The sequence below is a fragment of the Chiloscyllium plagiosum genome, unplaced genomic scaffold, assembly GCF_037043375.1.
Source record: "Chiloscyllium plagiosum isolate Xiang-an unplaced genomic scaffold, Cpla_swu_hap1 HiC_scaffold_53X, whole genome shotgun sequence".
NCBI classification, from domain to species: domain Eukaryota; kingdom Metazoa; phylum Chordata; class Chondrichthyes; order Orectolobiformes; family Hemiscylliidae; genus Chiloscyllium; species Chiloscyllium plagiosum.
The window spans coordinates 9,952,714-9,968,701 of record NW_028270191.1 but is presented as its reverse complement, the minus strand read 5'-3'; the positions used below and the strand labels follow the sequence as shown (position 1 = coordinate 9,968,701).

Here is a 15,988-nt window from a genome sequence, read left to right as displayed (position 1 = left end):
GCGAGCCAGAGAGGGCGCGAGTCAGAGAGGGCGCGAGTCAGAGAGGGCGCGAGTCAGAGAGGGCGCGAGTCAGAGAGGGCGCGAGTCAGAGAGGGCGCGAGTCAGAGAGGGCGCGAGTCAGAGAGGGCGCGAGTGAGAGAGGGCGCGAGTGAGAGGGGGCGTGCGAGGGAGAGCGAGAGGGCGAGAGAGCACGCGAGAGATAGAGAGCGAGTGAGTGAGAGCGTGAGTGAGTGAGACAGCGAGAGTGAGAGAGAGCGAGAGAGAGAGCGTGAGTGTAAGAGAGTGCGAGTGAAAGAGAGCGTGAGTGAGCGCGAGTGAAAGAGAGCGTGAGTGAGCGCGAGTGAAAGAGAGCGTGAGTGAGCGCGAGTGAGTGAGCGCGTGAGCGAGGGAGGGCGCGAGCGAGGGAGGGCGCGAGTGAGGGAGGGCGCGAGTGAGGGAGGGCGCGAGTGAGGGAGGGCGCGAGTGAGGGAGGGCGCGAGTCAGAGAGGGCGCGCGTCAGAGAGGGCGCGCGTCAGAGAGGGCGCGAGTCAGAGAGGGCGCGAGTCAGAGAGGGCGCGAGTCAGAGAGGGCGCGAGTCAGAGAGGGCGCGAGTCAGAGAGGGCGCGAGTGAGGGAGGTCGCGAGTGAGGGAGGTCGCGAGTGAGGGAGGTCGCGAGTGAGGGAGGTCGCGAGTGAGGGAGGGCGCGAGTGAGGGAGGGCGCGAGTGAGGGAGGGCGCGAGTGAGGGAGGGCGCGAGTGAGGGAGGGCGCGAGTGAGGGAGGGCGCGAGTGAGGGAGGGCGCGAGTGAGGGAGGGCGCGAGTGAGGGAGGGCGCGAGTGAGGGAGGGCGCGAGAGAGAGGGCGAGTGAGAGAGCGCAAGTGAGAGAGAGCGAAGAGTGAGAGCGAAGAGTGAGAGCGAAGAGTGAGAGAGCGCGAGTGAGCGACGGCGAGGGAGAGAGAGCGCGAGTGAGAGAGGGCGCGAGTGAGAGAGGGCGCGAGTGAGAGAGGGCGCGAGTGAGAGAGGGCGAGTGAGAGAGGGCGAGTGAGAGAGGGCGAGTGAGAGAGGGCGAGTGAGAGAGGGCGAGTGAGAGAGCGCGCGAGTGAGAGAGCGCGCGAGTGAGAGAGGGCGAGTGAGAGAGAGCGCGAGCGAGAGCGAGAGCGCGAGCCAGAGAGGGCGCGAGCCAGAGAGGGCGCGAGTCAGAGAGGGCGCGAGTCAGAGAGGGCGCGAGTCAGAGAGGGCGCGAGTCAGAGAGGGCGCGAGTCAGAGAGGGCGCGAGTCAGAGAGGGCGCGAGTCAGAGAGGGCGCGAGTCAGAGAGGGCGCGAGTCAGAGAGGGCGCGAGTCAGAGAGGGCGCGAGTCAGAGAGGGCGCGAGTCAGAGAGGGCGTGCGAGGGAGAGCGAGAGGGCACGCGAGAGATAGAGAGCGAGTGAGTGAGAGTGTGAGTGAGTGAGACAGCGAGAGTGAGAGAGAGCGAGAGAGAGAGCGTGAGTGTAAGAGAGCGCAGGTGTAAGAGAGTGCGAGAGAGAGCGCGCGCGAGAGAGAGAGAGCGCGAGTGAAAGAGAGCGTGAGTGAGCGCGAGTGAAAGAGAGCGTGAGTGAGCGCGAGTGAAAGAGAGCGTGAGTGAGCGCGAGTGAGTGAGCGCGTGAGTGAGCGCGAGTGAGGGTGAGCGCGAGTGAGGGTGAGCGCGAGTGAGGGTCAGCGCGAGTGAGGGAGGGCGCGAGTGAGGGAGGGCGCGAGTGAGGGAGGGCGCGAGTGAGGGAGGGCGCGAGTGAGGGAGAGAGAGCGCGAGTGAAAGAGAGCGTGAGTGAGCGCGAGTGAAAGAGAGCGTGAGTGAGCGCGAGTGAAAGAGAGCGTGAGTGAGCGCGAGTGAGTGAGCGCGTGAGTGAGCGCGAGTGAGGGTGAGCGCGAGTGAGGGTGAGCGCGAGTGAGGGTCAGCGCGAGTGAGGGAGGGCGCGAGTGAGGGAGGGCGCGAGTGAGGGAGGGCGCGAGTGAGGGAGGGCGCGAGTGAGGGAGGGCGCGAGTGAGGGAGGGCGCGAGTGAGGGAGGGCGCGAGTGAGGGAGGGCGCGAGTGAGGGAGGGCGCGAGTGAGGGAGGGCGCGAGTGAGGGAGGGCGCGAGTGAGGGAGGGCGCGAGTGAGAGAGGGCGCGAGTGAGAGAGGGCGCGAGTGAGAGAGGGCGCGAGTGAGAGAGGGCGCGAGTGAGAGAGGGCGCGAGTGAGAGAGGGCGCGAGTGAGGGAGGGCGCGAGTGAGGGAGGGCGCGAGTGAGGGAGGGCGCGAGTGAGGGAGGGCGCGAGTGAGGGAGGGCGCGAGTGAGGGAGGGCGCGAGTGAGGGAGGGCGCGAGTGAGGGAGGGCGCGAGTGAGGGAGGGCGCGAGTGAGGGAGGGCGCGCGAGAGGGAGGGCGCGCGAGAGGGAGGGCGCGCGAGAGGGAGGGCGCGCGAGAGGGAGGGCGCGCGAGAGGGAGAGCGCGCGAGAGGGAGAGCGCGAGCGAGGGAGAGCGCGAGCGAGGGAGAGCGCGAGCGAGGGAGAGCGCGAGCGAGGGAGAGCGCGAGCGAGGGAGAGCGCGAGCGAGGGAGTGCGCGAGCGAGGGAGAGCGCGAGAGAGGGAGAGCACGAGAGAGAGGGCGAGTGAGAGAGCGCAAGTGAGAGAGAGCGAGTGAAAGAGAGCGCGAGTGAGAGAGAGCGAAGAGTGAGAGCGAAGAGTGAGAGCGAAGAGTGAGAGAGCGCGAGTGAGCGACGGCGAGGGAGAGAGAGCGTGAGTGAGAGAGGGCGCGAGTGAGAGAGGGCGAGTGAGAGAGGGCGAGTGAGAGAGGGCGAGTGAGAGAGGGCGAGTGAGAGAGAGCGCGAGCGAGAGCGAGAGCGCGAGCGAGAGCGAGAGCGAGAGCGAGAGCGCGAGCCAGAGAGGGCGCGAGCCAGAGAGGGCGCGAGTCAGAGAGGGCGCGAGTCAGAGAGGGCGCGAGTCAGAGAGGGCGCGAGTCAGAGAGGGCGCGAGTCAGAGAGGGCGCGAGTCAGAGAGGGCGCGAGTCAGAGAGGGCGCGAGTCAGAGAGGGCGCGAGTCAGAGAGGGCGCGAGTCAGAGAGGGCGCGAGTGAGAGAGGGCGTGCGAGGGAGAGCGAGAGGGCGAGAGAGCACGCGAGAGATAGAGAGCGAGTGAGTGAGAGCGTGAGTGAGTGAGACAGCGAGAGTGAGAGAGAGCGAGAGAGAGAGCGTGAGTGTAAGAGAGTGCGAGTGAAAGAGAGCGTGAGTGAGCGCGAGTGAAAGAGAGCGTGAGTGAGCGCGAGTGAAAGAGAGCGTGAGTGAGCGCGAGTGAGTGAGCGCGTGAGCGAGGGAGGGCGCGAGTGAGGGAGGGCGCGAGTGAGGGAGGGCGCGAGTGAGGGAGGGCGCGAGTGAGGGAGGGCGCGAGTGAGGGAGGGCGCGAGTGAGGGAGGGCGCGAGTGAGGGAGGGCGCGCGTCAGAGAGGGCGCGCGTCAGAGAGGGCGCGAGTCAGAGAGGGCGCGAGTCAGAGAGGGCGCGAGTCAGAGAGGGCGCGAGTGAGGGAGGTCGCGAGTGAGGGAGGTCGCGAGTGAGGGAGGTCGCGAGTGAGGGAGGGCGCGAGTGAGGGAGGGCGCGAGTGAGGGAGGGCGCGAGTGAGGGAGGGCGCGAGTGAGGGAGGGCGCGAGTGAGGGAGGGCGCGAGTGAGGGAGGGCGCGAGTGAGGGAGGGCGCGAGTGAGGGAGAGCGCGAGAGAGAGGGCGAGTGAGAGAGCGCAAGTGAGAGAGAGCGAAGAGTGAGAGCGAAGAGTGAGAGAGCGCGAGTGAGCGACGGCGAGGGAGAGAGAGCGCGAGTGAGAGAGCGCGAGTGAGCGACGGCGAGGGAGAGAGAGCGCGAGTGAGAGAGGGCGCGAGTGAGAGAGGGCGAGTGAGAGAGGGCGAGTGAGAGAGGGCGAGTGAGAGAGGGCGAGTGAGAGAGGGCGAGTGAGAGAGCGCGCGAGTGAGAGAGCGCGCGAGTGAGAGAGGGCGAGTGAGAGAGAGCGCGAGCGAGAGCGAGAGCGCGAGCCAGAGAGGGCGCGAGCCAGAGAGGGCGCGAGTCAGAGAGGGCGCGAGTCAGAGAGGGCGCGAGTCAGAGAGGGCGCGAGTCAGAGAGGGCGCGAGTCAGAGAGGGCGCGAGTCAGAGAGGGCGCGAGTCAGAGAGGGCGCGAGTCAGAGAGGGCGTGCGAGGGAGAGCGAGAGGGCGAGAGAGCACGCGAGAGATAGAGAGCGAGTGAGTGAGAGCGTGAGTGAGTGAGACAGCGAGAGTGAGAGAGAGCGAGAGAGAGAGCGTGAGTGTAAGAGAGCGCAGGTGTAAGAGAGTGCGAGAGAGAGCGCGCGCGCGCGCGAGAGAGAGAGAGCGCGAGTGAAAGAGAGCGTGAGTGAGCGCGAGTGAAAGAGAGCGTGAGTGAGCGCGTGAGTGAGCGCGAGTGAGGGTGAGCGCGAGTGAGGGTGAGCGCGAGTGAGGGTGAGCGCGAGTGAGGGTGAGCGCGAGTGAGGGTGAGCGCGAGTGAGGGAGGGCGCGAGTGAGGGAGGGCGCGAGTGAGGGAGGGCGCGAGTGAGGGAGGGCGCGAGTGAGGGAGAGCGCGAGTGAGGGAGGGCGCGAGTGAGGGAGGGCGCGAGTGAGGGAGGGCGCGAGTGAGGGAGGGCGCGAGTGAGGGAGGGCGCGAGTGAGGGAGGGCGCGAGTGAGGGAGGGCGCGAGTGAGAGAGGGCGCGAGTGAGAGAGGGCGCGAGTGAGAGAGGGCGCGAGTGAGAGAGGGCGCGAGTGAGAGAGGGCGCGAGTGAGAGAGGGCGCGAGTGAGAGCAAGTGAGAGAGAGCGCGAGAGAGAGAGAGAGCGAGTGAGTGAGAGTGTGAGTGAGTGAGACAGCGAGCGTGAGAGAGTGCGAGAGAGAGCAAGTGAGTGAGACAGCGAGCGAGCACGCGAGAGGGAGTGCGAAAGATAGCGTGCGAGAGAGAGAGAGAGAGAGAGAGAGCGCGCACATCAGCATGAGTGAGAGAGCGTGAGTGAAAGAGCGCGCGAGTGAGAGCGTGCGAGCGAGAGTGTGAGCGAGAGAGCAAGAGTGTGCGAGAGCGAGAGAGCGACAGCGAGACAGCGTGAGAGATGCACTGTCTCAGGTTCGTGAGACTAACTGGACGTGCTGTGATTTTGTAAAAGCATTCAGAGGATGAGAGCTGCACGCACGAAACAATGATTATAGGGACTGGGCAAAACAAATGCACTCTACACTGAGTGCCCCTGTGGGTCGTTGGGGTGGGGTGCGGGGGGCGGTAATTAGTTCAGGCAGAAGCTGGTTGCTTCAGGAGGCTCTGAACGGGAGAAATGACACCTTGCTGAGTCACGCACATGTAACCCCCAGCTCCCCTGACTGCCAGAACTCGGCGAAAATGGTCAGTTTAGAAGCCACTGATTCAGCATCGTTTGATGGATCACCTTCCCAAACCTTACCTTCTTTGTGAGCACTTGAAACCTGGATAGCTCGCAGAACATTAATCCAACTTGAATGTGGACTCGCTCTCGTTGTCTTAAAGGTGAAAGTCACTTTGGCATATCCATAATGGCTGGCAACATTAACACTGAAGGAGTGCTTGAGAAACTAGCTGGCCACTTACTAAGCCACCTGCTCAGAGATATTATTACCCGCCTCTGGAGTCGCTGTGGGCTCTGCTCCCAGGGAATGTGACCATTGCTGGCCAGGTCAGTCTTTGTTGCCCATCTCCAACTGCCCTTGAACTGAGCGGCCATTGCAGATGGTGGTTAAGAGTGGGTGTGGGTGTGGGATCACATAGGCCAGACCAGACCTGATACACATGGCGGATTTAACACTCTGAAAGACATTAGGGAACTAGATGGGCTTTTACAATCGATGGTTGGCATGGTCACCAGTACCAAAACTAGCTTTCCATTCCAGATTTATGAACTGAATGGAAACTTGGGATTTGAACCTGTGTCCCGTAGCCTGGGTCTCTCTGGCCGGCTAGGCCAGTAACATTACCACTGTTGTACCATCTCCCTTGCCAAGGCGCAGAGGGCAGTGGATATTATGAACATAGGGAGGGTAGCAGCATTAACGGGATTAGCATCCCAGATAAACTGCCAGGGTCAGATGAAATGCTGCCTTCCCCTGGCTGTTAAAGAAGCTAGGGAGGTAACAGCAGCTGCTCTGGCCATTATTTCCCACTGGCACGGGACTGTGAATTGGAGGACTGCTAACGTCGTACCTTGGTTTCAAAACAGACACGGGGACAGACAAAATAGATCCAAATCAGTCTCACGGCAGTCGTGGGCAGATGAGTGGAACCAAGTCAGAGACAAGATAAACAGTCATTTGGAAAGGCACAGATTAATCAAGGATAGTCCATGTGAATTTATTAAGGGAAGATCGTGCCTGACAAAGTTAGAACATGGAACAATCCAGCACAAAACAGGCCCTTCGGCCCTCAATGTTGCGCCGACATGTGAACTATTCTCAGCTCGTCCCCCTACACTATCCCATCATCATCCATGTGCTTATCTAAGGATTGTTTAAATCTCCCTAATGTGGTTGCATTAACTACATTGGCAGGTAGTACATTCCACACCCTTACCACTCTCTGAGTAAAGAACCTGCCTCTGACATCTGTCTTAAATCTATCACCTCTCAATTTGTAGTTGTGCCCCCTCGTACACGCTGACATCATCATCCTAGGAAAAAGACTTTCATGGTCTACCCTATCTAATCCTCTGATCATTGTGTATGTCTATCAAATCCCCTCTAAGCCTTCTTCTTGCCAATGAGAACAGACCCAAGTCTCTCAGCCTTTCCCCATAAGACCTTCCCTCCAGACCAGGCAACATCCTGGTAAATCTCCTCTGCACCTTTTCCAATGCTTCCCCATCCTTCCTGTAATGGGGCAACCAGAACTGTACACAATATTTCAAGTGTGGCCGCACCAGCGTTTTATCTAGTTGCAGCATAATATTGTGGCTCCGGAACTCAATCCCTCTACCAATGAAACCTAACACACCGTTTGCCTTCTTAACAGCACTATCCACCTGGGTGGCAACTTTCAGGGATCTATGTACATGGACACCAAGATCCCTCTGCACATCTACACTACCAAGAATCTTTCCATCAACCCAGTACTCTGCCTTCCTGTTATTCTTCCCAAAGTGCATCACCTCACATTTAGCTGCATTGAACTCCATTTGCCACCTCTCAGCCCAATTCAGCAGTTATCCAAGTCCCCCTGCAACCTGCAATATTCGTCCACACTGTCCACTACTCCACTGACTTTAGTGTCATCTGTAAACTTACTAACCCATCCACCTATGCCTGTATCTAAGTCATTTTATAAATGACAAACAGCAGTGGTCCCAAAACAGATCCTTGTGGCACACCACTAGTAACCGGACTCCAGGCTGAATATTTTCCATCAACTACCACTTGCTGCCTTCTTACAGAAAGCCAGTTTCTAATCCAAACTGCTAAATCACCCTCAATCCCATGTCTCTGCACTTTCTCCAACAGCCTACCATGTGGAACCTTATCAAAGGCTTTACTGAAGTCAATGTATACCACATCAACTGCCCTACCCTCTTGGTCACCTTCTCAAAAACCTCAGTGAGGTTTGTGAGACACGACCTGCCCTTGACGAAACCATGTTGACTATCTGCAATCAAATTGTTGCTTGCTAGATGATTATAAATCTTATCTCTTATAATCCTTTCCAAACGTTTTCCTACAACAGACGTAAGGCTCACTGGTCCACAATTACCTGGGTCATCTCTACTGCCCTTGTTGAACAAGGGCATAACATTTGCAATCCTCCAGTCCTCTGGTACTAAACCTGGAGACAATGACGACTCAAAGATCAAAGCCAAAGGCTCTGCTATCTCCTCCCTAGCTTCCCAGAGAATCCTCGGATAAATCCCATCCGGCCCAGGGGACTTGTCTATTTTCACTCCTTCTAGAATTGATAGCACCTCTTCGTAACTAACCTCGATCCTTTCTAGTCTAATATCTTATACCTCATTCTTCTCCTCTACAATATTCTCCTTTTCCCGAGTGAAAACCGATGAGAAATGTTCGTTTAGCACCTCTCCGATCTCCACAGGGTCCACACTCAACTTCCCACTTCTGTCTTTGACTGACCCTATTCCTACCCTCGTCACCCTTTTATTCCTCACATTCCTATAGAAAGCTTTAGGGTTCTCCTTTATTCTATTTGCTAAAAACAGCTCGTGTCCTCTCTTTGCTCTTCTTAACTGTCTCTTTAAATCCTTCCTAGCTGATCTGTAACTCTCCATCACCTCATCTGAAACATCTCATCTCATCGTCACATAAGTCTCCTTCTTCCGCTTAACAAGAGATGCAATTTCTGTAGTAAACCACGGTTCCCTTACCTTATCACTCCCTCCCTGCCCGACAGGGACACACAATATCTGTTCCTTAAACCAGCTCCACATTTCCATTGTCTGCATCCCCTGCATTTTGCTATCCCATTCTAGGCACCCTCATTCTTGCCTAATCGCATTATAATTGCCCTTGCCCCATCGTTAACTCTTGCCCTGTGGCATGTACCTATCCCTTTCCATCGCTAAACTAAACGTAGCTGAATTATGGTCACTCTCTCCAAAGTGCTCACCTACAACTAAATCAAACACCAGATCCAGAGTAGCCTCCCCTCTTGATTGAACGTTTTGAGCAGGTAACGAGGAGGATCGATGAGGGTACTGCAGTTAATGTGGTTAACGTGGAATTTTTTTTTTTGAAAAAGCAGAGTTTTTAACAAGGTCCCATATGACAGACTCCTCAAAGGATTTAATTTTTTAAAAAAACACTTTGGGATCCTGGGGAGTGCAGCAAGATGGGAGACAAAATTTGCACAAGTGACAGAAAACAAAGGATAATGCAGGAACGGGTGTTTCTGCGAGTGAAAGGCAGTTGCTCAGGGTCAAGATGAGGCAAACTGCTGTTTTATGGTTTAGATTAACAATTTGGGCGGAAACATGGGGGGCCTGAAGAGGACATTTTCAGATGACGCAAGAATTGACCGTGCAGTTGAGTGTGAGAAGGAGAGCTGCAGACTGCAGAATTTGATCTGGGAAAACGCAAGGTGACACATTTCTGGAGGTCAGACATGGCAAGGGATTACTCAATTAATGGGCGAACACAGAGATGTCGAGAAAGTGGGGGACCACAAAGGGAATGCCCCCCAGATCCCTGTCATGAGCAGACAGAGGGATGGGGAAGTTCAGTCAGCACTTGGAATCCTGATGTGCAGAATATGCGAGCAGGGAGCTTACTCTAGCACTGAATCAATCGTTAGTTAGGCTACAACTGCTGGATGCAGTTCTGCTCACAAAAATGACAAGTTGCACCAGAGCGGGTATCAAGGAGATTTATTTGGAAGTTAGCAGGACTGGAAAAAGACAGGGAAGATAAGATTGGCCAGCAACATTCTTCAGAGAACAGAGCAGGCTAAGGGAAGATTTGATGGTGATGTACAAGGTTGTGAGGCAGAAAGGAGAGCGCGCACAGGAAGGGTCCATTTCCCTTAGCAGGGAGGTCAGGGACCAAAGGGCACAGATAGGTTTAAACTGATCAGCAGAACAATCAGAGGGAGATAAAGGAGCAAGGTCAGGACCCAGAGCTCACTGCTTGAAGAGTTAGTCGAGGCAGAAACGCCCAACGCATTTCAGGGAGCTGCCTCAGAAACTGCAGGGCGCTAAAGGCTGCAAAGTGGGATTCAGCCGGCGCCCACCGAACTGGCCTCTTTATCTGTGCCGTGAACTTTCCATGATCATCGTGCCGACAGGCGCAGCGAAATGATGAGGGGAGCTAATGGTGTGGTGGTAAGCACACAGGACTAGTAATCCAGAGACCCCAGGCTAATGCCCTGGGGACAAGGGATCAAATCCTACCCTGGCCGCTGGCGAAATTCAAACTCACTGCAAAAAGCTAGTCTCATTGTCGATGGTTGTACAAGCCCACCTGGTGCATTAATGCCCTTTAGGGAGGGAAACCTGCTGTCCTTACCTGGTCTGGCCGACATGTGATTGTGGGATGTACAATAAATGCTGGCCAATCTGGAGTGCTCCTGCATCCTGCAAATGGAAGGGGCTGTTTCATTCAGACCGCTGGAGCAAGTCAATGCTGGGGGAGCAAGTCAATGCTGGGTGAGCAGCTAAAAGCTGAGGCAGGAACTGACTCAAGGTTGGAGGGGGAATCCTGGTAAACACAGATGTTCCCGCCAAACTGCTGGCGACCTCGGGCAGACAGGCACATCTCTGCAAGAACACAGCCCACGGCAGAAATGCATCAAAGACCCTCAGACAGCACCTGCTAGACCCACCACCACTTCCATCTAGAAGGACATGGGCGGGAGATACATGGGAACACCTCCTCCTGCAAGTTTCCTTCCACCCCTCATCCTGACTTGGAAACATAGCGGCGTTCCTTCACTGCCGCTGGGTCACAATCCTGGAATTCCCTCCCTAAAGGCATTGTGGGTCTATCTAGCGGTTCAAGAAGGCAGCTGACCACTCCCACCTTCTTAAGGGGCAACTAGGGACGGGTAATAAACGCTGGGCCCAGCCAGCGACACCCACGTCCCACAAACAAATTAAGTACGTGGTCTAGCCAGAACCAAAACATGCAACAGTTTCACAGAAGGATTAAGAAAAGTTAAACCACCCTCAAATCTAATATGAGTTCTTACCAAAATCTTCCTCAATCACCTTCTTGTCTACACAAATAGTGATATGGTGCTTCATCTCTGCTTTTGGGATCCGGTGTCTTGCATTGAAAGGACAGGACTCCAAATTCCGAGCCTTATCTGGAAAATTCTGGCGGTGAAGCCATCGCAGAAACAAAACATTTAATTCAGGACCAGTTCCTCGGTGAAAAACCGGCATTCAAAACAGTTCCTGCCCACAAACCTCGGAACGAAACAGTAAAAATATTTCGAATAAAAACCTCAATGTCAAATCTTGCTTGTGCTTTTCATTTGATGTGACCAAATTACTTGGCACTTTCTGGAAAAAGTGAGGACTGCAGATGCTGGAGATCAGAGCTGAAAAATGTGTTGCTGGAAAAGCGCAGCAGGTCAGGCAGCATCCAAGGAGCAGGAATCCTGAAGAAGGGCTCATGCCCGAAACGTCGATTCTCCTGCTCCTTGGATGCTGCCTGACCTGCTGCGCTTTTCCAGCAACACATTTTCAGTACTAGGAACTTTCTCTCAGGAATTCCAGCCTCCACTTTGAAAACTGAAGGAAAAAACCCACTAATTTTACAGTAACATAATTATGTTTAACTGCACTATTTCTCAAAGGCCTCAGGCTTTTACTTCAAGGTTCCAGCTCTCTCAAGAGGTTGGGCTGCGACTTAATAGGACTTCCAACCGCAATAACTCTCCGTGGTATTTTGCCAGAGGTAAGGTGAAGGCTAGGTCTCCCTGCCCAGAGACTAACGGTGCCACTTAGGACGACAATTCAAGGGTTCTTCTGACTGGTGGCATGTTATCAGCAGTTGGCATGCTTGGTTTGGTTGGGCATTATTCCAGCTCAATAACATTCAGAGGGAGTCAGCAAGAGAGAGTGGGACATTTTTGATTCCAACTGCATGTCGTTTTTGTATAAAAGAAATTGGTTTGTGAGAATGAATGGAATGCCCGATTGTTAAACATGTGAACATTCCCCCGTTCCAGAAATCCATGATACAGGCGGATACGACAGAAACAGCCCTCTTCCAGAGTCGATAGACGTGGAGCTGGAAGAGAATAGCAGGTCAGACAGCATCTGAGGAGATGGGAAGTCGAAGTTTCGAGGCGAACCCCATTAGGTCCAAAACTCAGCAAGTCATAACGCCAAAGAGATCTGAACAGAAATGGCCCAGAGTGTTTCGTTGGGATTCATTCCATCAGTGGAATGAGGAGCACTCTCACCTCAATCAGGGATTGGGGTCTCAGGTGAACAAAAACAAATCTACCCCCATGCTTCAGTGCAGTACCAGGGAGTGCTGCACTGTCAAAGGCATTGCCTCTCGGTTGAGATGACATCACTGATTCATTACAGTGTAAAAGGAAGCCGTTGAGGAATAACCAAAGCATTTTATTGTTATATAAAGAAGAAAGCGGGTAACTAGAGAAATGATTGGTCCATTAAAAGATAACGAAAGCAGGCTGTGTGCCGAACCTGAGAGAATGGGTGAGATTCTGAATGATTACTTTGCATCAGTGTTCACTGAGGAGAGGAACACGATGAATGTTGAGATTAGAGATAGAAGTTTGATTAGACTGGATCACGATGACATAAGTAGGGAAGATGTGTCGGGTATGCTAGAGGTTATTAAGGTGGACAAATCCCCAGGACCGGGTGGGATCTATCCCAGGTTGCTGAGAGAGGTGAGAGAGGAAATAGCTGGGGCCCTGACAGATATCTTTGTGGCATCCTTAAATACAGTGAGGTGCCGGAGGACTGGAAGGTTGCTCATGTTGTCCCCCTGTACAAGAAGGGTAGTAGGGATATTCTGGGTAACTACAGACCAGTGAGCCTGACGTCAGTGGTGGGAAAGTTGCTGGAGAGGGTACTGAGGGATAAAATCCATTTATATTTGGAAAAGAATGGGCTTATCAGTGATAGGCAACATGGGGTAGATCGTGCCTTACCAACTTAATAGAGTTCTTTGAGGAAGTGACCAAGTTGTTAGATGAAGGAAAGGCTGTTGATGTCATATACATGGACTTCAGTAAGGTGTTTGATAAGGTTCCCCATGGTAGACTAATGGAGAAAGTGAAGTCACGTGGTGTGCAGGGTGTTCTAGCTAGGTGGATAAAGAACTGGTTGAGCAACAGGAGACAGAGAGTAGTAGTTGAAGGGAGTTTCTCGAAATGGAGAAAGGTGACCAGTGGTATTCCACAGGGGTCAGTGTTGGGGCCACTGTTGTTTGTAATATACATAAATGATCTGGAAGAGGGCACTGTTGGTATGATCAGCAAGTTTGCAGATGACATGAAGATTGGTGGAGAAACAGAAAGTATAGGGAACTGTCAGAGAGTACAGGAGGATATAGAGGAACTGGAGATTTGAGCGGAAAAGTGGCAGATGGCTTTCAATCCAGGCAAATGTGAGGTAATGCATGTAGGCAAGACTAATTCTAGAGCGAATTATACAGTAAACGGAAGAGCCTTGGGAAAAGTTGATGAGCAGAGAGATCTGGGAGTGCAGGTTCATTGTACCCTGAAGGTTGCTGTACAGGTGGATAGAGTGGTCAAGAAGGCATATAGTATGCTAGTCTTCATTGGACAAGGTATTGGGTATAAGAGCTGGCAAGTCATGTTAAAATTGTACAAGACATTGGTTCCACCGCATTTAAAATGCTGTGTACAGTTCTGGTCGCCACAATACCAAAAGGATGTGGACGCTTTGGAGAGAAGGTTTACGAGGATGTTGCCTGGTATGGACAGTGCGAGCTATGAAGAGAGGTTGAGTCGGTTAGGATTGTTTCATTAGAAAAAAGGAGATTGAGGGGGGACCTGATTGAGGTTTACAAAATCATGACGGGTATAGAGATAAGCTTTTTCCCAGGGTGAGGGTTTCAATAACGAGAGGTCACGCTTTCAAGGTGAGAGGTGGAAAGTTTAAGGGGGATACAAGCAGCAAGTACTTTACAGAGGGTGGTGGGCGTCTGGAACGCGTTGCCAGCAGAGGTGGTAGAGGCAGGCACGGTAGATTAATTTAAGATGTGTCTGAGCAGATGCATGAGTAGGTGGGGAGCAGAGGGATATAGATGCTTAGGAATCAGGCGACAGGTTTAGACAGTAGATTTGGATCGGCTCAGGCTTGGAGGGTCGAAGGGCCTGTTCCTGGGTTGGGGGAGTCCAGAACTAGAGGGTAGGAGGTTTAGGATAAGAGGGGAAAGATATAAAAGAGACCTAAGGGGCAACTTTTTCACTCAGAGGGTGGTACGTGTATGGAATGAGCTGCCAGAGGAAGTGATGGAGGCTGGTACAATTGCAACATTTAAGAGGCATCTGGATGGGTATATGAATAGGAAGGGTTTGGAGGGATATGGGCCGGGTGCTGGCAGGTGGGACTGGATTGGGTTGGGATATCTGGTCGGCATGGACGGGTTGGGCCGAAGGGTCTGTTTCTGTGCGGTACATCTCTGGTGACTCTATGACAAGCCTGCCTGCGATCGTCCCTCCCATTACTTCCTGCAAAGGCACAAGCTGTCCAGACCAGGTGAGTATCCACTCAGTACAGTCAGATGATGGCTCTCAAATTTATACAGCTGGTTCTTGCTTGAAGAATTCGCCTGACATGCATCATCCATATATTCTTTACCTCACAGGGAACGGCGCCGCAGGAATTACGTGGATGCTGTCGCTCCGGACTTTAAGAAAACGTTTGCCAAAACCCCACACAAAAAGGCGAGGGTTAATAAAATGGGAGACTCGTGTAACAGAAGAGTCAGTATTGGCTTTGGAGGGCCATTGAGCTGAAGGACAGGAAACACTGAATAATGGTAAATGGCTGTTTTCCAAACCGGAAAACGGCAGCGTTCCACGAGGGCTGACGACGCTTTCCAAAAACAGGAAATGCAAATTCAACATTTGCAAACGGTACCGAACTTAGAGGCTTAACAGACAAGGAAAGCGATACCAGCCCTCTGGGACAGGGCACTGGCAGGTTAGCAGAATGGGCCCACGTGGGGCAGAAGCTGTTTGACACTGAGAAGTGAGGGGTGGAAGATCTTGGCTATAGGGATGTGGAGAGGCAAGCGAGACTTCAGGGCAGAGGAGTGCACAGAGGCCGAAAGACCTAGGTTTGTGTGTGGATGTTCAAAAGCAGCAGGACATATCGAGAGGCTGGTTCGTAAGGCTCATGCAACCTTGAGCCTCCGAACTACACGCACCAACTACAAAAGCGGGGGGGGGGGGGGGGGGGGGGGGGGGGGTTAGTCCAAGAAGTTTCGGAGGATTCCCAGCCCTTTTCTCCAATCCGTGGTCCTTCAAAAAGGGCTAGCAGTACAAAAGACGGATTCTGATCCCATATTAGCCTCCGCAACCATGCCTCTTACCCTGAGAATTAGCAGTGCTGGAACAAGCTCCCTTATAGTTAACATCTGTCTCTCTCTCTCCCCGCCAGCCCCACAACCCTCAGGAGGTAGTTCCAACTCTTGCATTCCATCCTTTTCCCCCAGTTTTTATTGCCCCAGCACAGGCAGTCATTTGGGCAGGTGACATCCTGAGCTCTGGAATCCCCTCCACATCTCTCTTCCTTGCTTAAAGCCTCCAAGCTCCAGTCGTCTGCCTGAATGAACGCTGCCCGAGGGCACATCTGCAGTACATTGGGACAGCAAATTATCCAGAAGGCAGCAAATTAAACGCAAGTGGCTGCAGGCGCCAGGCCATCGCAGGATACAGTCAGAAACTCAGAGGCTTACCTTCCTGCATTTCACCAGGTGGTAGGGAAATCTGCAAGCTCGGATGCGGTGGCTCTTGTCATAGGACACTGCAGGAGGTCATCAGGATCAATGCAACTCATTCTGAAGGTGAGACAGCACAATTACTGGGGGTAGGAACCAGGCAAAGGAACTGTCAGGCCACATGCAGCCTGGCGAGCACTCTGTACACGCACTCAGTCAGGGGTGGGGGTGGGGGTGGGGGTGGGGGGTGGGGGTGGGGGGAGGGGTAGGGGGTAGGGGTAGGGGCGGGGGTAGTTACCACCCTGAACCCCTCGATTAGATTCCAGTCTGTCCCTTACTCTTGGGTATCTCATATGCTGTATGGGGGGGGGGGGGGGGGGGGGGGGGGGGGGGGGGGGGAAGAGAGGTGGGGGGAGGGGGGGAGGGGGGGGGGGAAGAGAGGTGGGGGGAGGGGGGAGGAGGGGGGGGAGGGGGGGAGGGGGGAGGGGGGGGGAGGGGGGGAGGGGGGAGGGGGGAGGAGGGGAGGAGGGGGGGAGGAGGGGGGGGGAGGGGGGGGGGGAGGGGGGGGAAGAGAGGTGGGGGGAGGGGGGAGGAGGGGGG

The 15,988-nt window shown here is 54.6% G+C and overlaps 1 protein-coding gene across 1 annotated transcript in view; it reads right to left on the bottom strand.

Annotated features, from left to right (window-relative positions):
* Nucleotides 1–15,507, bottom strand: part of LOC148134640 (gametocyte-specific factor 1-like) — a 39,637-nt gene extending 24,130 nt beyond the window's left edge. The window contains 3 exon segments of the mRNA XM_087985466.1: nucleotides 10,680–10,806; nucleotides 15,407–15,471; nucleotides 15,474–15,507. Coding sequence (XP_087841592.1) covers nucleotides 10,680–10,806; nucleotides 15,407–15,471; nucleotides 15,474–15,507 — 226 coding nt within the window.
* Between the last annotated feature and the right edge of the window lie 481 nt (nucleotides 15,508–15,988).